This window comes from Spermophilus citellus, assembly GCF_964194105.1.
Source record: "Spermophilus citellus genome assembly, chromosome: 13".
Taxonomy (NCBI): Eukaryota; Metazoa; Chordata; class Mammalia; order Rodentia; family Sciuridae; genus Spermophilus; species Spermophilus citellus.
In genome coordinates, this window is record NC_138193.1 from 8,255,302 (window position 1) to 8,279,358 (window position 24,057).

The 24,057-nt window shown below is 45.0% G+C and overlaps 1 protein-coding gene, 1 long non-coding RNA gene and 1 pseudogene across 5 annotated transcripts in view; 2 read left to right on the top strand and 1 right to left on the bottom strand.

Moving 5' to 3' along the window:
• LOC308632288 overlaps nt 1-24,057 on the top strand; it is an 827,867-nt gene that overhangs the window by 341,056 nt on the left and 462,754 nt on the right. The gene's annotated exons all lie outside the window — the stretch shown is intronic.
• Nucleotides 1-24,057, bottom strand: part of NCK2 (NCK adaptor protein 2) — a 151,416-nt gene that overhangs the window by 15,260 nt on the left and 112,099 nt on the right. For all 3 annotated transcript variants that reach the window (XM_081264258.1, XM_081264259.1, XM_081264260.1), the window contains one exon: nt 1,661-2,382. In XM_081264258.1, the coding sequence (XP_081120384.1) occupies nt 1,661-2,382 (722 nt within the window). The remainder of the gene's footprint in view (nt 1-1,660; nt 2,383-24,057) is intronic.
• On the top strand, nt 15,576-16,100 carry LOC308632285 (EKC/KEOPS complex subunit TPRKB-like; annotated as a pseudogene). Its single transcript has one exon. The product of its transcript is annotated as an EKC/KEOPS complex subunit TPRKB-like (transcript).

Here is a 24,057-nt window from a genome sequence, read left to right on the forward strand (position 1 = left end):
ATGTGATGTCTTGCCAGAAATGATAAACCATGGCAGCTTGATAAGCAAATCTCAGAGTTCAGATTTCAGAAGTAGTCGACTTTCAGCCTGCCTGTCCAAGCACTTCTAAGGCCACAGCTGACCCTGCAGAGATGCTGACACCATAAACGGGTCTGATTTCCACCACCACGATGCCCCTTCTGCTTCAAAGGACAGATCACAGTTGCTCCTCTCTCTGAAGGACTGTGAACTGTACTCAGATCAGTCCCAGCAGTCGTAGATGTGCACACACTATGGTATTAACCTATTCAGAGGATAATCACAGCTGAGTACACACACACACACACACACACACACACACACACACACACACGCCTTATGGCTTACATTTAAAAGAGGAAACCGAAGTCTGCTAGAACCAGTAAAACTCGAATACACTGGACACTATGCTCAAAACTCTTGTTTGGTGAGTCTTATTATATAGAAGGTGTATTTAGAAAGATGTCTACGAAAGCAGTTAAGTCTTTCCATAAGTGCACACAAGTAGTCTGCCTTGTATGGTGAAAATGGTCTGGTCCTTCCAGGCAGGCCCACCCCAAACAAAAACCCCCAATCTGCTGCCTGTTGGAAGTGGATCTGCTGCCACTAGGCAGGTGGCTTCATCCATTAGGTTCCCTTCACACCCACAAAACTCATCTCACTCAAGCACTGCAGTTTTCTTTTTGATTCAGCTTGTAAGTGCCTTAAAAGCTTTTTCAGAGATGAGCTCGGTGCCACTGCCTGCAGCAGAGATGACCTTGGGATTATATGCTTTACAAAGAAAAACTAATCGACCAACAAAAGGCTTCTCCAGAAACCAGGTGCCTGTCATGCAGAGAACACTCTGAGTGCTTTGGACCCAGACAGCTCCAAACTAAGTCAATCACCAGGCCCTTTTTCATGAGCAGAATGGAAAACTGGTAGAGAAAAGCATGTCTGAGTCTCTAAAATAGAAAAAGGGGAACCCAGTGAAGGGGAAAAAACAACTTTCATGAACTAAAACCCACTTTACTGACCCCCCCATCTCCAGGAGAGTAAGTGGTTACCCGGGACAGATAGTACAGCGAACACAGGTTTACAAAAACTGTGAGTAGCGAACCTTATACCAAATCATATCCATCCCGCTTAATATGAAGCCCCAAACACCCTTTTCTATTTCTGGGACATTCACATGCTTTGAAAAGGGAATGGCCCCCAGGAGTTTTACTGTGCAGCCTACATAGAGCAGTCCTCCTCTGGTGGGGGCACTTTCCAAAACCCATGGATACATGAAATCTCGGGTGGTACTGAGGCCTGCTATGCCTGTTTTTTCCTATATGAGATAAAGTTTAACTTGTATATAACATAGCTGAGATAAAGTTTAACTTGTATATAACATAGCTGAGATAAAGTTTAACTTGTATGTTAAGCATGGTAAGAGATTACTAACCAAAGGTAATACTGATCAATTGTAACAGTGGACTATAATAAAAGTTAACTTAAGACTTATGAATAGTTTATTTCCAGAATTTTTTGTGAAGCATTTTCTGACCTCTGTGGACAGTGGGTAACTGAAACCGTGGATAAGGGTGACTACGGTACCTTTACTGTTTTCTCCTGGAGCTGCCCAGGCCACGCAGCGCCTGCAGCAGAGGGCACTTACCGAAGACTCGCTGTCTCTAATGAGGAAGTCGCCCTCCACGCCCCGCTCGTTGAGGGCGCACTCAGCCTGGTGCCGCGTCACGTTGCCGTAGTACCATTCCCGGCCTGCGAAGCGCCCGCTGGACGAGGGCCCAGTGTAGCTGATCTGCGGGGCGTGCGAAGGGTGCAGGGCTGGCCCGTCATTGAGGACCACCACGTAGTTTTTGGGGACCAGGCCGACCTGACCCCGGGCGTTTTTGCATTTCCACCACTCTGGGTCGTTCTCGGGCTTCTCGATCACCTCCATGGTCTCTCCTTTGTCAAAGTTGAGCTCCTCCTCGGTGACGGAGCTGAAGGGGTACAGCGTCTGCACCACGTGCAGCACCCGGGCACCCTGGCCGTTGCTCAGGGAGGCGCCCTTCCGGAGGCTCAGGAAGCTCGGGGACTCGGCGGCAGCCTCGTCCGCCTCCTCCAGCACATAGTTGGAGGGGAACCAGCCGATCTGCCCGTTGAAGCTGCCCCGCCACCAGCCGTCACTGCATTTCTCCATGACGGTGACGCGCGAGCCCTTTACCAGGGACAGCTCGTCCTCCCTCTCGGCCACGTAGGCGAACTTGACAAAGGCGGGGATGTTGAGGTCATAGATGCGGTCAGCGCCACTGCCATTGGAGGGGTATTCGGCGTCCGTGCTGGGCGTCGGCGATGCGTCCCTGGCGCTCGGCTTCCTGCGGGTCTTGCCGAGGCCTGTGGAGACACAGCAAGGGCTCAGTGGGCACCAACTCCTACTCTACAGCCTCGGGTGCACCACCCCGTGTGGGTACATCAGGAGGCAGCACAGGGACAGTTGCCAAAGCCAAAGACCATCTGAAAAATAAAATGCTGACAGCTGCATGGTGGAGATGAGACTTAACTAGAACTGACCTACCCTTTACGCATTAAAAAATGCCGGAGTACCCCTGACAAAAGATAACAATAAACACCCTGGAAAGCTTCGTTTAACTCTGAAAGGACCATTCAGAAACCATATAGAAACCCTGGACTTGTCAGAAGGAAAAATAAGGTATAAACGTAGGCACAGATGAAACGTCTTCTGCATTCTTGCCAGGCAGGAAGTGGACTGAATGATCTAAATTTAAAGACCCATCCAACTCTACCTGGGTCGTCTCAGTCAGCAGAACTTGCAGTCTCTAGCCTGCATCCCCTCCTCTCCACTCCTGGGCCAATCTGTCTTCCCAGGCTGCCTGGTGGCATGCTGGCCCTTCTGAGCAGACACCCAGAGACTTCTTTTATTCCCCTTCTGTACTTTGTCTTCTCTCAAAACAGTGGCCTAATTTCCCAGTGTTATGACTTGAATTAGAAAAAATTAGCTGATGTGTTAAATTGGAAGCAGAATTTTTCATACTGTGGTTCAAAGCCCACAGGTGGGTCACTGAATTGACTGAATGGGTTGCAACCAGCTTGCAGGTATATACCGGGTTTAAGGGAATGAAACAGAAAATCTCCAAGTGCATCAAAAATAGGACAAGGTTGGTTTCCTTAGCCACATGTGTGAATCAGTGTCAACTTGCAATGAGAAACATATTCCTTTCTGTGAGGAAAAAAGTGTGAAAAGTCTGAAAGAAAAAATGTCTTAAACTAATCAAAATGCACAGAATTCTAGGGGAAGAAAGCTTAGTGGTCCTTGGAGCTGGGGACAAACCACAAACCCAGGGAGGGCTGGCCTCAGCTGGTTTCAGCTTTTCCTGAGATATGGCTGCAGGCTCACCAGTCCTGTCAAGGTATAGGTTTTGATGGTATGGAAACTACAGTCATTTAAGGTTACCTTTTTCCCTCCAAAATGTTACCAAAGGACTTTAATGGGTAGCTTATCTCCCTCTCCTTTTATTCCTTAGCCTGAAGTAAAGACAGGCTGTTCTTAAGGACTAGTTTTCCTTCCACCACATTGCAGTGGGCAGGAGGCCAAAAAAGTTAAAAGTTGTCTAGTGAGCATCCTCAGCTGTGCAGACTGGGGCTGCTGCCCCAATAGTAGGCAGCTCAGGCCTGAGATCCTGCAGCCCTGGACACAAGCCCAGTTCAGAGCCTGGAGGCATGTGGGAAGACATGGTCACTCACATAGGATTTAAAGTAAATACACCACTTCATTTGAACTAATGGGTGTTTGCTGCTTCACAGACAGTAAAGGATGAGCAACTCTAATGCAACAATCTGAAACCCAAAGTGCTCCAAATTCTGAAGCTTAGCATCAATAACATGCCACAAGCAGAAAATTCCTCACCTGACCTCATGTGATGGGTCCAGGTCATGGTATAAGCTGTACATAAAATACAAATAAATTGTGTGTTTAGTCAGACTGGGGTCCTATCTGCAAGATATCTCATTATGTAGATACAAATATTCCAAAATCCAAAATAAATCCTAAATCCAAAACACTTTTGGTCCCAAGCATTTCAGATATGGAATACTTAAATTTCTGTCCAGAAGACAGCACTGCCAGAAGCTCATCAAAGAGGAAATAAAGACCCTCACCAGAGAGCAGGCTGAAAGAGCATGACCAAGCAGAGCAGCATATAACTTTTATAGATATCAAAAATGTCAAGAAATAACATTTAGAGCCAGAAACAGTGAGCCATCCCTGTAATCCCAGCTACTTGGAGGGGCTGAGGCAGAAGAGTCATAAGTTTGAGTCTAGCCACAGCAACTTAGTGAGAACCTATCTCAGAATAAAATAAAAAGGGAGGAGGGTGTAGCTCAGTGGTAAAGCACCCCTGGGTTCAATCCCCCAAGCACTGCAAAGAAAAAAAATAAATAGGAATATTATTTTAATAAACTTTGTCAAATGTGTGACTCATAAAAATGACTGGAGAAAGTCTTGAGAGAACAAGTTTCAGAGTACACATCAGGACAGAAAGATAGAGGAGCCCGGACAAGGAGAAAAAAACAATACGAGACACTGGCCATTGCAGTACGTTTTCAAAGATACTTCAAAATTGACTTGTTGATTATGCTACTTCACTGCTTTGTTTCAAATCAAAATAATTTAATTTGGCCACTGGTGACTCTGAATGAAGACAGTCGTACTTCCTGCCCTCCTAGAGCTCAAAGACTAGAACACTCTACATATCAAACATGTGAAGCAAAAACCTGGCTCCAATGTGACCTTACAGTCTTTGAGCCCCTTTTAAGGGAACTGGAATGACTGCCAGCGCAGCCCTGGAAAGAATCCTGAGGCCAACACGTAGCAGTTGTGTGCTCTTGATCTCGTGTGCCTTTGTTTCCTTAACTCTAAAAAGGGCACAGCAATGGTCCTGCTGTCTTAGCCTGCTTGGGCCGCCATAACAAAGTGCCACACTCTGGCAGCTCACTGTTCTGGAAGCTAAACATCCAAGATCAAGGTGCTGGAAGGACTGGTTTCTTCTGAGGCCTCTCTCCTTGGATGGTAGAGTGCATCTTCTCCCTGAAACCTCACAGGTCGTCCCTATGCAGGTGACTGAGTGCTCTTCTTTTCTTATAGACCATTCACAATGGATTAGAGCCTACCTTCATGATCTTGACTCAATTACCCCTTTTAAAGTCCCTGTCTCTACAGCCACATTCCAAAGTACTAGGGATTAGAACTTCAACATGTGAATCTGGGGGTGGGGGTATACAATTCAGCCCATCACAGGTATCTAAGTTCTAAGGATGTACATGAAACACACGAACTATTCTATGAAAAAAATATTATTATCTGTACTAACAAGTTGGAACTTTGAATTTCTTTTTTTTCTCAGAACAATATTGCACCAAAAGATAGCCCAAGTTCTCTTTACAGACTCTGGGCCATGATCGCATTGGTGCCAGATGGCCACCAAGATAGAAGGCATTCCTGCCAGGCATTTGGCACATGGAATCGGACATTCTCCCATGGCAGGATGCCATATGTAGCTACTGGTGCAGTGAAATTCAAGAGGCAGCAGCTGTCTGGGGATAGAAATTGACATTATCTGAGCCCTCACGACAGTCCTGGGATGAGGTCATTTTCTGTAGATGAGAAAACTAAGGCTGAAAGAGGTCAGGGAAGCAGCTGAATGCACCAGCCAATAAAGAGATACAGACCCATGTACCCAATAATGAGCCTATTTAATCCATAATAGTCAAGATGCACAGCTCTGTCGGAGCTGGCGTAGAGCATGTTTTCTATAGAAAATGCTCCCAAGACTGTGAATTGGAGTGTCAAGGTCCTGTCCCCTTCCCTAACCACTTGCCTGCCCAAGCAGAGATGTTTCCTCTGATTCTGGGAAGCAAAAGAGTCCCTGTGTCCCCAGGTGGGAGTGAGCTGAGATGCAGTATTTGGAATAAGAGATGTGCATGAGTCACAGGTGGGAGCCCTGGAAGAGCAGGGAGGCCTACTGGGAGGGGCTCAGGGGTGGGTGCTGGGTGGGCAGTGTGTGAGTGGGACAAAGTCTTGGGCTACTGAGAAAAGGAATCCCTTTTTTCTTGCAGTCTTCTCCTTACCCTAATCCTTCCCAATGGCCAGAGCCACGGTCATCTGGAACAGAAGGGACCAGACCCTTCATGCTGGCAAAGCAAGATGTAGTTTGCTCCACCCTCCCCACTGCTGAGGATGCTGGAGGAACACAACAAAGCAGCTTCCTGGGGGAGGAAGTGACAGAGGTGGTTGAGCAATGTCCCAGGGACAAGAGGAGAAAGACAAATACTCCAGTAGTGAGGGTGGCCTTCCTTTCTGTATGATGATAACTGTGTAAACTGCAATGTGAGCGGCAGGCCAGCCTGCAAGCGCATGACCTATGTGGGACCAGGCTACGGGGGCTCAGTGACTCCCTGTCACTCTTCTTCACCTGGAGCTGGAGCTTAGCCTGCCTGTGTGTCTTATAGACGGGGACAGTGCTGCTGAGCATGTGAACACGGGGGAGTAAAATTCAGCTCAGCACTAGACCTGAGTCCCTGGACTGTACCCAGGGGCCTAGGCGCCAGTGAATGGCTCTAATTTGAAGGCAAACCTGTGACCTTGAAGGTAAAGAGGGAGCATGGGAATTCCACTGTTTCCTCACTTTCTCTCTCATGTGTGTGTGTGTGTATGTGTTTTTCCTGAGCATCTGCTTTACCTCTATTCTTTCACTGAAATCCTATCATTTACTTCTTCTAGTTGTAATGGAAGCACAATTTGAACTCCAATGTGGTTTTCATTTTAACAAGGTACCATGACATTTTTCCTCCTACAATTTGATGTATGTGCTCAACAAGAGAGGCAGGCCCTCACACCCACTCCTCACTCAGTCCACGCTTACCTACCAGAAACAAACCAAAAGTAACCCCAATGTGGCCTCACGAGAGCTTCTAACCAGCCCTTATGTACACTTCATGTGAGAAGAACAAGTACATCCCAGGGCTGTCTGTAGCAAACTGCCCACTTTGGGCCCAATGATGAATTCCTGATGCAGCCTTGGCCCAGGATGGACGGACCACAAACTGTGCTTCAGGCAGAACCACTGTCTCCACTGTCTCTGTACGTGAGCCCTCGCCCAAGAGAACACCCAGATAGCCCAATGCCTGCCATCTGTGTACTTACCCAGGCGTGGGGTACACTAATGTTCTAGCCAGACATTAGGTGAGAATTAAAAGGATACGTTTTTGTTTCAAGTCTCACTTTAGCCAGAAAATCCCACTGTACAGAATTCACCTAGTTTATGAGCATTTGGTTGGGGGTGTCCCTGCAACATGCTTTAGTAAATTGTATTATGGATGAGAATGTCTAGAATGTGACCGTTATCAAATCTTCCTAATTGCTGGCAAGCTGTGTGTAGGTCAGGAGAAGTAACATTTTATTTTTTCAAAGTAATGACTTTATATTTGGCTTGCTCAATAATGTTTAAGCTAAAACACCTCTGCATGAAAAAAGAACAAAGAAAGAATGGATATCACCGTGAAAAAACAAAACAGAATATAGCAAGATTTTGTTTCCTGGGGCATGTGCTCTACAACAGCAGGATTTTAATGCCTACATTAAAGATTAGGCTCAGACACAACCTCAATCTCCTTAAACTGATCATCATAAAATTACAGTGTTGGGCTGGGAGTGCAGCTCAGTGGTAAGAGTGCTTTATAACATGCGTGAGGTCAGGGGTTTAATCCTTAGAACTAATTTTTTTTTTTTTTTTTAAACAAGAGTGTTTAAGATGGAGAAGAAATTCCACTGTGTTACCCGGATCTGTTTAGGCCGCTCTAAGGGAACACCACAGAGTGGGTGGCCTATACAAAACCGGAAGTTTTCCCCCAGTTCTGGAGGCTGGGGGGTCTAAGATCAAGGTCCTGACAGATTTGGTGTCTGGTGAGGGCACCTTCCTGTGACCTCACATGGTGAAGGGGGAGAGAGTCTTTCTGGAGCCTCTCTGTGAGGGTTCCACTCTAAATGACTAATAGTCTTCCAAAGGCTTTACCTCCTAATATCACCACATTGGTGGTTTAGATTTCAACATGTGAATCCGGGGGACACAAAAACATGCAGACCAGAGCAGCTTGGCTAGAGCTTTCCAGGCTGCTGCTGTGGAGACTGGGCACTGGGGTCTCAGGTATGTACTGCCAGGAGACAGGGAAGGGCGGGAGATCCTGTACCCACATTTCTTCACCTCAAGCAGTTGCCATGGTGTTTGCATGCAGGATCCTGGGTGGGAAGGTGATCAACCAAGTGCTCTGCAGATGAGACAGGTGACAACGCCTAGAAGGGCCAGCCTGAGCAGAGTAGCTGACTAAGATGAGTGGGGTTTGTGGCCAGGGAAGGGTGTGATCAAGCTGCTTAACACATCCACCACTGTAGCCATCACATCACACACAAGACCAGCCTCAATTTGTGCAATGACTTTATCCATGTTTAATACTATTACTAATAAAATAATGTGCACTACAGGAATGATATTTCTTGCTCTACGAGCAGACAGATGGCAGCATTTTAAGTGGCAAGTAGCGGAGTTGCATTAAAAGGTAAACTACACTATACTGCTTTTGTGATGATTTTTCTGGCATTGGGCTATTAGATCTTTGATCCCGAGTTACATTTTTTATTGACAATAATAAGTACATTTTAACTTTGCCAAATAAAATTACATACATTAAAGATTTGAGTTCTAATAAAAGCTTGAACATGTCATACATTATTAATGTTAGCAATTTTAAAGTCAAAATCTTTTATATACTCCTCCGAAGATGAAGGGATGTTATAACAGACGCCTTTAAAACCTGCTCTGACTGTCATCTTCCAGCTGGAGTTCTGGAGATTTAAGATAAAACGTCAAATGAATTTGATAGTTCGGAAATATATTCAAGCCAATTCATTTAGACAAAGTGCACTCAGGTTTTAGGAGCTCTATAGCAAAATCATTTAACTTCTGCTACTAATCAGATCTGTAATGTCAACCAGGTTTAACTAGAAACTTACTTGTTCTTAATATACTATTTATATTGAGTTATGATTAGAGGTTAATCTGTGGGGATTTCCTCCCTTCAGGGTAAGGACTTACTTGTAAAGCCAACCAATCAATAATAATAATAATAATAGTTATTATTATTATTATTATTAGTTCTACAGTGCTGGGATTGAACCCCAAACCTTGTGCATGCAAGGCAAGCACTCTACCAACTGAGCTATATTCCTAACCCCCCAACCCAAAATTATGAAAAGCCTTTATTATCAAATGCCAAGAAGATTTGACTAAGATACAAAGTGACCAAAGCAAATTTTCACATAAGTGTTAGGATATACTCAATATTTGGCTTCTAATAGCCTTTCGTGTTGATTTGTGTATAGTTTTCCAGGTATGCTAGTAAGATCAGTTTCCACTTATTTAGAGAGTATCCAGTCTAAAAATTTATCATTAAAATATGAGAATTAGTAAAAAGACAAAACTCAAATTTACTAAACACTTGGGGACTTTTAGACAGGGTGACCATGTCAGATTATTGCAGTGATTCTGCTGCTTTACTCTGGCCAGCACCCTTCATTGCTTCTCTTGTTCAACAAAACTCATCTCTTCCAAGGGTCTTGTTCCACCTGGCTTACCATCCACATGTGCCTTTTCCACCCCTGCTGGGCCCAGAGAGACCCATGATTCCTGTGAGGTCCCAGCACTCTTGGGACCATGCCACAGTTAAGGGTAAAATACTGTCTCCTGGAGACTAGGGGCGGGGGTGAGGGTGGGAGGCTGCTAGGGTTGTGATTCAGCAGTAGAATGCATGCCTAGCACGTGTGAGACCCTGGGTTCAATCCTCAGTACCACATAGAAATAAATTAAATAAAGGTATTGTGTCCAACTACAGCCAAAAACATAAATATTAAAAAAAAAAATTGAAAAAACAAAAAAAGAAAAGAAAAAATGACAGGGCAGATGTGAGCAGAATAAAGCCCGAGAAAAACAGAACCCACACTATGAACAGACCCCCTGAATCCAAAACATTTCCAATGATGTGAGCTTACTTTAATTTTTTTTTCTTTAGCTACATTTGGCTAACTTTTGGCCCCTCAATTAAGAGCCCTTAAAAAATAAATCTACCCCTCACACACCCTCACTTTCTTCCCTCCCATCTTCCTAAAGGTCCAGACTTTTGACTCCCACTTGAAAAGGGGTTTTCTACGGGTAAGTTGAAAAGGGCATGGCACTTGTTTTGGGCTACCCAGGTTGGGTGAGGGAGTGGGGGTGAGTGGTAGCAGGATGGGATGACGCCCACTCATGGAATCCATAAGCTGAGGGGATGGATGGGGCACGTGTTTCCTAGACTCAGAGGATCTTGGGTGTAAAGGATTTACTGCAAGGGCTGTCATGAGAAATCTGTGGTGCTGAATGGCCCCAGTCACCAGGCCTCACCCACCAATGCAGTCCAACTCTAGTGTCTTGTGATTCTCAGGTCTGGCTGCAGATGGGCACCAATGAATTCACCATGGCCAGTAGCTTAGGTACCAGCTGTCAGAGAAATGCCAACAAGAAAGTGGGACAGGCTCTTTGATACAAACTGATTTCAAACAAAGTCAAATTCAAGTCAAAATGGACTCACAAACAAAAGCTATCAATTTCTTCTGTCACAGAAATGCTCAAGGATGTCACTAACTGCTTGCTTACAAGGCAGTGGGAAGAGAAATGTGGAAGGAAAAGGATGCTTTCCTGGCAATCAGGCCAGGATACCAGATACATCTGGCCTGGCTCAACTCATCTGCAGCAGTCACTGGGGGTAGGCAGAGGACACACAGATGCTCAGTGTTTGCACCCTGAAAAGAACATTCTGACTGTAGTCACTGCCCAAATAGTATGAGCTTAGGCAAGAGACAAGGAGACAAGTTCACTTTTTCTGAGGTTTCCGCAAACTATCAGAGTCTTTCTTAATAAGGAATGGCACTTGAGGGGCAAACTCTGTCTGAGTATAGCTGACCTCCCATGCCTTCTGAAGCACTGTGCTAGATACAGCCAAGAACTCATGGAGACTCCAAGCTGCGCCTTTTCCTCTTCCTTTCTTCCCTATGCTCTTAAGAATGACCTATTTGTTCATTTGTTGCACCAAGTCTTAGATAAATCTTGAAGAAAATGGCCCCCTGACCCTACAAACCTCACGCACTAGTGCAAGAAAGTCCTTTACACACACACCCAATTTCCAGGTGACCAACTGTAACAAGTGTAATAAGGAAAAGAGGTCTGGCAGGTCCTCTAAGCAGGTGAATTTTGAGTCTGCAGAATGCAGAGGAGCCTGATGAGGACAGAAGTGCACATGGCAGAGAAGGTAGCTGTGGTGCTATGAACAGGACTTGGAGATGCTCCAAAATATAAGGGAGGCCCCAGGGTGCCGTGTGGAGATTGAGAGCATAGGACACAGACTGGGCTGGCAAGGGCAGAAGCATGGGAAACTGGCTCCAGAGGCAACTTAGAAACTGCAGAGAGGAGACCAGGCACAGCAGGAGCAAGAGAGTCCAGATGAGGCTGGCAAAACCAAAACAAAAGCTTGTCCATCAACATTCTCTTCCAAGTGTACTGCTAGCAGGAGCTACTCTCTACCTGGCACTGTGGACTCACCATTAGAAACAGATGTGCTTAAAGGAGAAACTATAAACTCCAAACCACTGCAGACCCAGAGTACCAAGTGCACCCCACCACCCTCCTGGGTCTTCTATGTCTCTTTGGGCACCAACTTCACACACAAAATCCTGATGCTCCTCCAATCCTCAGCTTATGGTCGCTAAGGACCACAGAGTCTCATCCACACTTTCTTAAGTCTGAACAGCAAGAGAGGAGAGTATACCCTTTGACAGAATGTGCTACAAACAAAGGAGACGACGAGTTGGGTAAGAACTTGGCCCAGTAACCTTTGCTCCCCCAGTAAGTTAATTCCAGCTTTTACAAATGAAAACCAACATGTTTTCCAAATGCAGAATGGATTCCCATCTCCCTGAGTAGATGGCAGGTGGCAAAGCTGTGGGGAAGTGCCCTGGGTACATGAGCAGGGAGACAGTGTCTTGAGGAAAGCACAGGTCTTTCTTCCACAGCAAAGGAGAGTTCACCCCGCAACCTGCTGAGCACCCAGACCTATAAATAGCACTAAACTGAGTTATGGGATGCCCCTTGAGGGACTGGCCTCATATAAAGGTCATTCTCCCACGGGCCCTTGCAGTAGCCGCCTCACTTCACTGTGTGTCTCTCCTCCCACAAGATCACCTGTTGTCACTGTTGTGGCCTCAGGGCCCGGCGGGGAACAAGCTTCAATAAATGCCTGCTCAATTAATGAACTCCACTTCCAGTCTCATCACTGTGATCTCACACACATTCGCCAGTCTTTCCACACTGGTGTGTAACAATAGTAGCCACACATTAGTAGGTAGATCATCACCTCCTGCACACAACACACGAATCTCCCCCTGCAACTATTTCTTCTAGACCCTACTGCCTGCTGGTGAGGGTGGGAAGGTGCTGGGCTGTCTGATGGCTCCACGGTACACTAATACCCAATCCATCTCCATGTTCTCCATTCTCCACTTCAGCTAGAGATTTACTTTTATTATTTCAAGGTATATGCACCCTACAGTGAAACATCCTAGTGACTGCCATTATCCCCAAGTTCAGGGAGAGGGTACCAAAGGCCAGGAGAGACACCTTTCCCAACAGGTAGACACATCTAGAGACAGAGGTATTGGGGCAAAGGCCTACCCAGGGCCCCACCCTCATCACCATGACATAGGGTCCCCATGTCCAAGTCTCATAATATGAATTTCCATCCTTGGTGATAAGAAATCTCATTTCTTTGTGAGCAGACAGACAAATAATATGACTGAATATTTAAGATTGAAAACAAACAAAAAAAATGGTTTAGAAATGTAAGATTTTTCTCACAAATGTGAAAGTCAAACAGTAACACAGATGCCAAGGAAAATAACTTATTTGCATTATAATTTTTAATTAAAAATACATATTTAGTACCTCTCAACACATATACTGGATCCAGGAGCATGAGCACTTTTGAATATGCAAAAGGGTGTACAAGACGTGACACGGATTAGATGTGACATTCTGAAGCATGACTTCAAGTGCCAATCCACCAGCAAAAGTTTAGCATGCATGCAATTTTTCAAGACTACACCTGCTATATAAAATGAAATGTGACAAGTAAAAACAAGTGCAGGGACAGCACGTTCATGGCGGAAGAGTCAGGTGGCAATGGCTGGCAAAAACCCAGCTGAACTGTATTTCAGCTGACTTTCTCAGACCCCGCTGGGAACCTGGCTTCCACGCCCTGCAGCTCCTGACCTCTGGAATGCTACAGCATCTCTCTGTATACACTTGTCTTCCCTAACACAGGATGTGGGCAGCAGTGTGGCGTTGTCAGGAGGGAGTGACAGCTGAGGAAAGTACTTAGACCAGTGAATGGCATACAGCAGGAGCGCAAATGACAGCTGCCACTGTCAGCAATAGATCAGCTAACTGTTACGGTAGGGGCAGAGGAGGATCCAGTGGAAGACAGAATAGGTGGGCTTTCTCTTTTTTGGGGGTTGGGTGGATGGGTACTGGGGATTGAACCGGGCACCTAACTACTGAGCTACAACCCCAGCCCCTTTTCCATATTTCATTTAGAGACTAGGTTTTGCTAAGTTGCTTAGTGCTTTGCTAAGTTGCTGAGGCTGGCTTTGAACTTCCGATTCTCCTGTCTCAGCCTCCTCAGTCGCTAGGTATATAGGTGTGCACCACCGTGCCTGGTGACGTGGGCTTTATTGACAGAGGTGTGTATGCATTTGTTTTGTCCTTAAAATGCTCCTTGGAGACAGGTCTCATCTCCCTCCTGATCTTGGAGTCAGGGGTAGCTAAGATACAAGGCTGTCTGTGAATGTCACAGAGCGAATGCTCAGTCAACACAAAACAGGTCTTAGTGGAGGGAATAAACCAGTCCAATTGCCCAAGCTAAGGTGGACAGGAGAGCTTGATGGCTCTCTTGCTGCTTTGGATTAGGTGGACAAAGGTGATAGATGCCAAGTCCTCTGGAACTCCTGGGGCTTCCTACCTGCTGCTTTGATGCACCTGGGCTCTGCCTCAAAGCTCTGGTGGCCTGTGGTGGACCGTGTCCAGCCTGGGGCATGAAGGGCCTGCTCCTGGTTTTGCTGTGACTGATTGCAGCCCTGGCCTAGGCCAACTGCCTGACTTCCACAGAAAAGCACTGGAGGAGACAACTGCAGGGCCTGTTCCAGAATCCAACAGATTGTGCAGACCACTGAATAGACTTCACTTTTAAAACCTAACTATGCATACTTGAAAGAAAAAAAAAAAACACCACAAGGGAATCAAGTGGTCCTTCAGGGCATCACATAGCCAACTTTTGCCATTACTGAGTTTTTCTTATCAGCACACCAGGCTACACATTACAGATGTGATCAACTTGAATTAGTAACGACTAATTGACAATGACTGCATGTTTACTATTATTTGTGCTCTAATTACAAATACCCACTTGTAAATTTTACAAGCTGACCAATCAACTGCCATCTAGGTCCCTTAAAATGGAAGGAATTAAAGGCCATATGTTAAGCAAGATATGACAAACTCAGGAGGTCAAGAGTCATGTGTTTTCTCTCAGGTATGGAAGCTAGAGGGGGAAAAGGAAAAGAAGAGGAGGTGGCGGCGGGATCTCATGAAAGTCAAAGGGAGATCAGTAGAGGAAAGAGACCAGGGATGAATGTGGGGAGGGAGGGGGTGTGCTGGGGAATGATTGGCCAAATTATATTATTATATAGTGTGCACGTATAAATATGTAACAACAAATCCCATCATCATGTATAACTATAATGCACCAATAAAAAAAAATGTGGAAAGGGGAAAAAAATACAAATACAAAAGCAAGCAAGATTCTTGCAAACAGCCTGCCTGCTTCCTTGAAGAAAATGCACGTGGCTTCAAACCTCAAAACCTCACAAGGAGCTGCCCTCCCTGGCTTCAAAGGCAGGGAGAACACAGGACAGCCTGGGTGCATTCACACAGCCCATGAATTCAAAAGCAGAGAAGGGGCAGCAAAAGCATCTTGGAGAAACAAACTTCTGGACACAAGGTGACACTTGAGAACATACAGGATGACATGAAGAACAACTCCCAGCCCCACCTACTCAGGCCAAAGTCCATCCAGCCCTTCCCCATGTGGGCCAACAGGAATCCTTGAATGCCCCCTGCACTCCCCTACAGAGAGCAATGTGAACACAAGGCAGGGGACTGAACAGGACAAGGGCCACCAGCATGAGCTGGGTGAGGCCTGGCTCCAATGCGAGGGTCTCCGTAGTCATCACTGAGCACTATGCCAGTCAACAATGCCCCTCAGAAGCCTTATGTCTGGAACAGACGTTAAAATGGAGTAAAGGAACATTTTAGATATATGGACAAAACCTCGGACCAGGAATAGTCGGTTTTGTGCAGTACAATCCTGTTTATGAAATGCAGTTAGCATATCAGCTGGACCTATTTCCTGAATGCAGAGTGACTCTTCTGTTATTTAAAGATGTAAAAAATGCTGGAGACTTGAGAAAAAAGGCCATGGAAGGCACCACTGATGGTGCATTGATAAATCCTTCAGTGATTGTTGATCCTTTTCAGATACTTGTGGCAGCAAATAAAGCAGTTCACCTCTACAAACTGGGAAAAATGAAGACGAGAACTGTTTACTGAAATTATTTCCAACCTTTCCCCAAACAACAATATTTCAGAGGCTTTGAAAAAATTTGGTATCTCAGCAGATAATACTTCAATTTTAATTGTTTATGTTGAAGAGGGAGAAAAACAAGTAAATAAAAAATACCTAATATCTCAAGTAGAGGGTCACCAGATTTCTCTGAAAAATCTTCCTGAAATAACTAATATTTCTGAAGTCAAAAAGATTATAAGTGTCTTCACAAGAAGAAAAAATTGGGACATTATTGGGTGGTTATCATTAGTAGAATGTCAACAAAAGATGTTTTATAAAATGTTAGAAATATTAACAGAAATTTTCAGCTTAAAAAAAAAACATTGATTTTTCTTTCCTGATTATAAAATTAAAGTTTGTTCATAATAGAAAAAAAATTTTTTGAACCTAGGATCTTGTGCATGCTGGGCAAGTGCTCTAATATATATATATATAATCACAGAATGAGATTAAAAAAAAAACAAACTCATGATCCTATCAGTTTTACTAATACTGTTACTATTCTTGTTGTCTTCTATTTGTATTTAAACATTTTATCTTTTATATAATGGAAATAAAAATTGCCAACATTTTAAAAAAATCAACAAAACCTAAAAAGGTGGTGGTGGGGGTGCCATATGAGGAAACACAGTCAGAAACGTGTTAAGAAGATTTCACTGGCACTCCCAGGCTGAACTTTTAGTGTAGGATCCTGTATTCTAAAATTTGAGTAACTCTTTGGTGAGGAAGGGCATTCTTTTCTTTAAAAAGCTGAAGAAGACTGAGATGATAAAAAGCAATCACATATACTAAAATTGGAACGATACAGAGAAGATTAGCATGGCCCCTGCGCAAGGATGACACGCAAATTCGTGAAGCGTTCCATATTTAAGGGCTGGGATTGTGGCTCAGTGGCAGAGCACTTGCCTTGCATATATGAGGCACTGGGTTCGATCCTCAGCACCACATAAAAATAAATAAATAAAGGTATTATATCCATCTAAAACTAAAAAAAATATATATATATTTAAAAAAAAAAAAAAGCAATCAAGATGCCAGTCACTGGGAAATACAGTCATCTCATAGTATCCTCAGAGGATGGTTCTGGGATTCCCCCATGGATACTAAATCCTAGGATGCTCAAGGCCCCTATATAATAGGGCCTGATGTTTGAAAAGATGGCTTTTGATACCTAATATGATATTAAGTGCTGTGTCAATAATTGTTATACTCTGTTGTTAAGGGCATCATGCAATGAGAAAAAAAATGTCTGGACACGTTCAGTACAGAAGCAATTTTTTTCCAGACTCTTTTCAATCTTCTTGCAGTTGCTGGAATCCACAGGTGTGAGATCTGCTGACACGTGGGCCCACTGTACTTGATTTGACCTTCTGTCCCTTGTCAGGACACCAGGGGTTATCACCTGAACTAGTGCCCACTGGCACTACTGGACACACAAGTTTGGGTTTCACACACCCCACAATCAACTCCACACCTGCTTCTCATGGTTTTATAAGGTATGGACCCCCACCTGGGCCACCACTTCTCACAGTCTCTTCTGGCTTTTTTGCCCCATTAGTAATTTCTTTCAAAACAATCTGTCTCTATTTTCTCTCTAATTATCCACCCACTAATCTGTTGTGAGTTGTTTTACATTTTTGGTTCTAAATACTTGAAAGCTTATTATATACAAAAACAAATCCGGGTTTATTTTGGGTGGCTGGCACACGGCCACTATTGAAGTTTCCATAGTATTCTACAATACACGTGACAGCCCGTTTCTACTGTGAACAATCTCACAAGACAGAATGGTAAAGAATTCTAAATTATGATACGTTATATTTAATTCATGTTCACACAATGGTAGATTATACAATGGAAAGGGAGAAAGTAAACCGGAGGTGTTAAGTGCAACTCTGAGAAGCCAGAGTCCCTGTCCTCACGTGCTGAAGAGACAATAAAACAATCTTCTGGAAAAGCTGAACATCTGATACAGAATTAAGATACTGGAATTTTTTCTTCCATAAATACAAACTTTTCAAGGAAAAGAGTTGGCTTCCCAGCAAGTGCCAGGATCAAGCACCCTGTAAAAAGCCTGGTATTCTCTGGACTAACTGTCAATATTGATAACAGTCGTCTGTAATGTGATCCTGCTGATATATGTGCCCACACACTGGGAAAACAGGACACAAATGTTAACTGCATTTATTTCTTTTTGGCGGGGTACTGGGGATTGAACTCAGGGGCACTCAACCACTGAGACACATCCCCAGTCCTATTTTGTATTTTATCTAGAGACAGGGTCTCACTGAGTTGCTCAGTGCCTCGCAGTTGCTGAGCCTGGCTTTGACTCATGATCCTCTGCCTCAACCTCCCAGGGTTATAGGTGCATGCGATTGTACCCGGCCAACTGCGTTTATTTCTGAGTGATGAGATCACAAGAGATTCACTTTCTTTTTTATGCTTTTCCATATATTCCAATTTTTTTTTTTGCAAGTATGCCTGTCTTTAAGGCAAGGGACACCTGATAGTTCTGTAAAACAAAGGCATTTCAGAGACTATGATCCTGGGGAATGCCTGTTTGCAAAAACTTGTGTCATGAAAAGAAGTCATGAAGGGCAAAGATGGCTGAGACACTAGGTGTGCACCATCGGTACACGTATGTCTTGAACAGGATTACTGCCCGAATCCAAATCTGATATGAAAAAGGAGGTGTGTCCCTGGGACCCTCAGCTTCTGAGTCATCTGAATGAAAGGTTCCTGCTCACCTCAGCAGTAAAGAACCAGGCATCGTTATTAGTAAGTGAATCCCCTGGGCCAGGACTCACACTCACTGAAGGGGCTGTTCTCAAGCATTTTTCAGGCTGTGGAAGGGCACAAATAATCAACTATACAGGTGAGGGCCAGGGAGTGACTGAGTTTGTTGATGTCAATGTCATGCAGGAACCAATAAAGTAGGTGCTGTATCTCTCCTTCTTCCCCTAATCTGAATCCCCAGTTCCTGAGACTAAACAACAGGGGTTGAAGTCTGCCCAACATGGGTTCAAGTTTCAATCCCCTCACATACTGTGCTATGTTCTCAGGGACATTACTTAATTCCTGAGTCTCAATGTTATTACATGAAAGCAAAGTTACTATTATGTGCCTTTTAGGGTTATAGTGAAGAAGTGTGTGTGGGAACCGGAGCAGTGTCTGATACAAATTCAGTGCTCAAAAGGAACGGGATCATTGTTGTCCATTTATTGGGAAATGCAAGAAAACCCCATTGGGGGATTTGGCCAGGGCTTTTCTGCTTACATGAGCTTTTTGTTTTGTTTCAGGGTGGGGACACACTCTCCGTGGTTGAGGGCACAGATGTTATCATCAGGTCTCTAGTGGGACTTCATGCAGGGAAGGCAGCACTGATGGCTTCTGACCAGCCAACTCTTTCCTCCTGTCTGTCTCTTCATAGTAGTATTACACTATGGATATTAACTGTGTCCAAAGTCATCCATTTGCAAAGAAAAGGGGAAGGGTTAAGACCTTAGGTAGAAGTCACAGATCTTTCCTAAAAGTTCACAAGTTCTCGGTTTGGTAGGCCAAAGTCATGTCCAAAGGGGACAGGAAAATACCCAGAAGTAGACAGGAGGCCTGAGGTCACTCCTCAAGATAAGAGGAAGGCATTGCCTCAGAAATGCCAGATCTTTGCAGCAGCTGCTAGGTAACAACATTTCCATGTTCACATTACCATGTTGGCATTTCCATCATTTACAAAAATAAAACTTCTGAATCAACAGAAGTATGTACCGTGGTTTTAATGTGTCCCCCAAACTCATGTGTTGGAAACTTAATCCCCAATGTAACAGTGTGGCAAGATGAGACCTCCAGGTGATCAGGCCACGGATGGCCCTCATCAATGGCTAACTGCCCTCATCAATGGACTAGTGTGCTCACTGGAGTGGATAAGTTACCATGAGAGTGTGCCCGTTACAAAAGCAGCTCCCTCTTGGCTCTCTGGTGCTTGCTCTCCTGCCCTTCTGCCTTCCACCATGAGATGAAGTACAGGAAGGCTCTCACCAGATACCACCCCACATTCTAGGAGTTCTCCACGTCCATAGCTGTGAAAAACAAGTTTCTTTCTTTCTCCTCTTCTTCTTCTTTTTTTAAAAATAAATTACCCAGTCTGTGGTATACTAAGATAGGATGTTAGAACAACAATGGGAATTGTGTGTCCCCTGAGCTTGAGATCCAGACCTGCAGCTTCCTGCTCGTCATGTCCACTGGTGTCCTGCCCTCAGTTCAAACTCACAGGGGACCTGTTCTCCTGGCTAGTTTCTCTTCCTGCTTCCCTAATTCTCTTAGTCTTTCTGCTGTTTGTTCAAGAGCAAAATGCTTGAGTCATCTGTGACTGATCCTTCTACGTGTCCCATACTCAATCAACACAGTGTCCCGGGGTTTTCCTTCAAAAATCCCCTCTTCTCTGTCACCCTTCATTCCCACTGCTGAGCTCAGGGCTGAAGATGTCATCCCTGAGTAATTCTGAAGACTCATCCCCAGCCTCTGCTGATAGGCTCAGTCCCAGACTGAAGGATAGGCTCAGGATGCCCACCACACAATGTCAGCGTCATCTCTACTAGCCAAGTGGAAACCCTTGGGTATTCCCTTTTCAAATCGAATCAAGTCTACAGGCCAGGGCTCGTGCCATGCGGGGTGCCCCAAACACCGAGGCCTCCCCAGGGCTCCCACTAATCGAGTCCACAGGCTCACTTAGTGTCTTCCACACACCCTGCCATGTGGATGGACAGCAGGTGCCCAGGCTGAGGCTCCCCTTGTCAGCCAACCCCAACTCTGTGAGCTTTGACCCTGTCCAGAGTCATGCTTTACATGAATGACCTCCCTTAATTTTCAAAACAGAGACAAGCAGTCACTTTGCCCATTTCATAGATCATGCAAATGAGGCTTAGAGCTCAACACCTTACCCAAAGTCAATCAACCTGCAGGTGACAAAATGCTAGTTGAATGCAGGTATTCTACACTCTTAGAGTCCTCATAACCACTATGTCATGCTCCTTTCTGAATATATAGGTGCCACACTAAGCTGTTCAGTCCTATCATCCACTGAGATAGGCAGCGACAGTGGTATAGTTTGAATGAGGACTACTTTGTGCCACTATTATTTCCCCAATTATATCACAAGTTCAGATAGTCAGGGACAAGACCTTAATCTCCTTTCATATCCCAAACAGACAAAATAATACCAGATCAGGCCCCCATGTCTGGTCCAAACATAACCTGTCACACTGGTGACCCCTACATAATGCCGGCACCCCATTTCAGTCTTCAGTTATTGTTTTAAAGGTCACTCAGCAGAAAGGCAGTGGCTTAGGAGGGATTTCAAGAGGACGGGGAGAAGAATAATCAACCCGAACTCAGACTTGGCTTCCACAATAACCAGGCTGTGGCATTCACTACCCACATTTCGTTCTGACCTGAACAGTTCTGCCCTTGTTCAGACCCGTGAGAACATTTATGATCACAATGACAGATCCACAGTCCTAGAATGCCAAAATGAGAACTCCCTGACCTCTCTCTGCAACCCCAGAAGGCTGGGAGCCCAGGAGCTCCCCAGTGACCCCTACCCTACCTCTGTTAAAACCAAGGGCACAGATGGAACTGGCTCAGAACAGTCTGCGTGGGTCCAGCAAGAAGCAAGGATTTCCTCACTTGCAAGCCTGGAGATGTGGAGAGAAGCGTTCAATAATTAGAGAAAATCCTGAGTCAGGTAGTGGGGAACTACTCTAAGGAAGAATCAGCTGGACACACTGACATTTGGTATTTTTCTCACATTTTAGGTCCAATAGCAGCAGATACTCAAGGATATTCTCTGATCTCTCAAAAGCTTATACCAAACTTAAGTCACTGCAGCACTGTAAATGTCCCGAGAGAGCTGGAAGCCCAGGTCACAATACCTCCTGGGCTATGAGCTCTCTTTATGTCCTGGGGGGGATCTCTAAGTCACTCCTTGGTGCATCCATGTTTTAATGCAGAGAAGGGGTATAAGAAGTGCAAAGAATGTGACTTTCCCTGACCCATTTGAGATTAAGCTGGTGAGATTACTCATGCTACCCCATGTCATCCCTGAGTGATTCTGAAGACTCATCCCCAGCCTCTGCCCAGAATCATACTGAGCAGGACATTCACTGAGCAAGGACATTCACTGGACCTGGGAATTTTACACTGATACAATATCACCACCCAAGTTTTACAAATTGGGCTTGAGCTTCTCCTCTAAAATGAGGATCGTGGCATTGCAGCGTTCTACAAGTGCTGCCTCTGGAACAGTCTCCCATCACATGCACAATGAGGCCTGCCCTCTAATCTAGATGGCCAACTTGGTGTAGAAAAGGTTCAGATTGGAACTGAAGTTCTCTCTGGGCCTCCTAACTACAAATGTTGAGATCTTACAGTGGCCACACAGCCATTCTCAGGCTGAATTTTCTCATCTGTAATTAGCAATGCTATCAAGGCAAGCCTGGGGTAGTATCACCTACTTTGATATGAACAATATATGAACGATATTTTCACAAATTCATGTACAATGTAATAATGAAAAGCATTTTACTTAACAATTCTGCAAACCTATACCTTTTGATCTGAGTCACACTGACGTGCTTAGTATGAAACACAGGCTCAAGAGCCCCTTACCACTGCCTGACATCCCCAAATCCTTCCTAGATGAAATTCTGGAGTCTTTATTGTTGATATGAAAAATGCATGTAAGAGTAAGCTGCCAGGTGAAGGGCAAAGTTCTCTATGAATTCCAAGCTGTCGCTCTTACTATGATTATCTAATGCAGGCGAGGGCTGCCTGCAGCTAGTGAGCTGGGCAGAGCTTGTCTCCTATTCCATTCTACGGCCCTGCCACTCTGGTTCCTGCCTACTACTTTCTATAGACAGCGCCCTGAATCAGAAAATTCCAGACCAATCTGATCTTAAGACAAATTGAGGAGTATGACTAAAGCACTTAGAGTAAGTGCCTTTTGTGAAAAACGGGTATGCTTTAAAATGAGAGAAAAATAAATGTAACCAACAGCTGTACAGCTTTAAGTCAGTGGCCACATGAGGACAGAAAGTGCTTTGCCTCTGGGCTCAGCACCCAGTCCCATGGTGGGCATTCTTCCCCAGAGGGTTGCTCAGGACCAGGCTTAACAGTCACACTTCCTTTGACCAATACATGAAGTTAAATGTATATGTGAAGGGCAAAGTTCCTTCAAGACTAGGTGATCATAATGCTTAAAAACACTCTAAGGATATCTATTGTTAAAAGTAGGCAGGTTCCGTCTGGGCTAGTGCTCAGTGTAGAGCATGTGCACCATGCAAGAGGCCCTATGTTCCATCTTCAAGTACACACACGCACAACTAGGCAGGTGTTCATTTTTTATATAAATGGGGAATTCATTTATTAGTCTGCCCCAAATCTAAAATCAGACTTGATAAAGGTACAAAAAGTCACTATGAATGCAACTCTAATTGCTCTCTTCTCCTAACAGAGGCAGACGTCTCCTTAGTTTTCACGGAAAACTCATTTAAAAGCTTTCCATGGTTTTCTGTGTACACTGCTCCTGCCTGTGCCTACAGGCTTCCTGCACCAGGACAGACCCTCCTTGGCCACTTGGTCCATAATTCCTCATTCCTCTAAAGAGCAGCAACAAAGCCCTGAGCATGTCTCATAAGTCAAAGGGCAGAGAATGGTCAAGCGGGTTGAGAGGCAAGCATCCTGGTAAATGTCACCTTGCCCCCAGTGCACAAGCAGGCAGCAGGGGTCAATCTACACTCCTCCTCTCCTAATGGCTCCTCACATGGTGCCTACCCTCTTGCCAAACTACCCACTCACTCCTTTGCCTGTCCTGCTTTACGCCTGGGTTTCCTGTCTGGACCAGTGGATGCTTGTCTCCTGGCCCTCCACTTTTTTTCATTCCTAGTTCCTCTTCAGCCCTGCAAAGGATCTGGAATGCCTCTGCACAAATCCGGCTCAGCTCCTGTACACAGCCCCCAGGGATTGCTTGCATAGTCCTGGCTGCCCAATAGGCCTCATGAGCTACTTCCCTGCTGTGAACTTGATGCTCTAGCAACATTCTGCTGCTCTATTCTGAGACACACAGAGCCTCACAGATTCCTGAGCAGCTCCTCAAGAGCAGAGCCCCTGAACATCTGACTCGTGAGACAGATGTTGGCACTAGGCAGCCACATTCTATAATGATTCACTTCCTGAAAGACA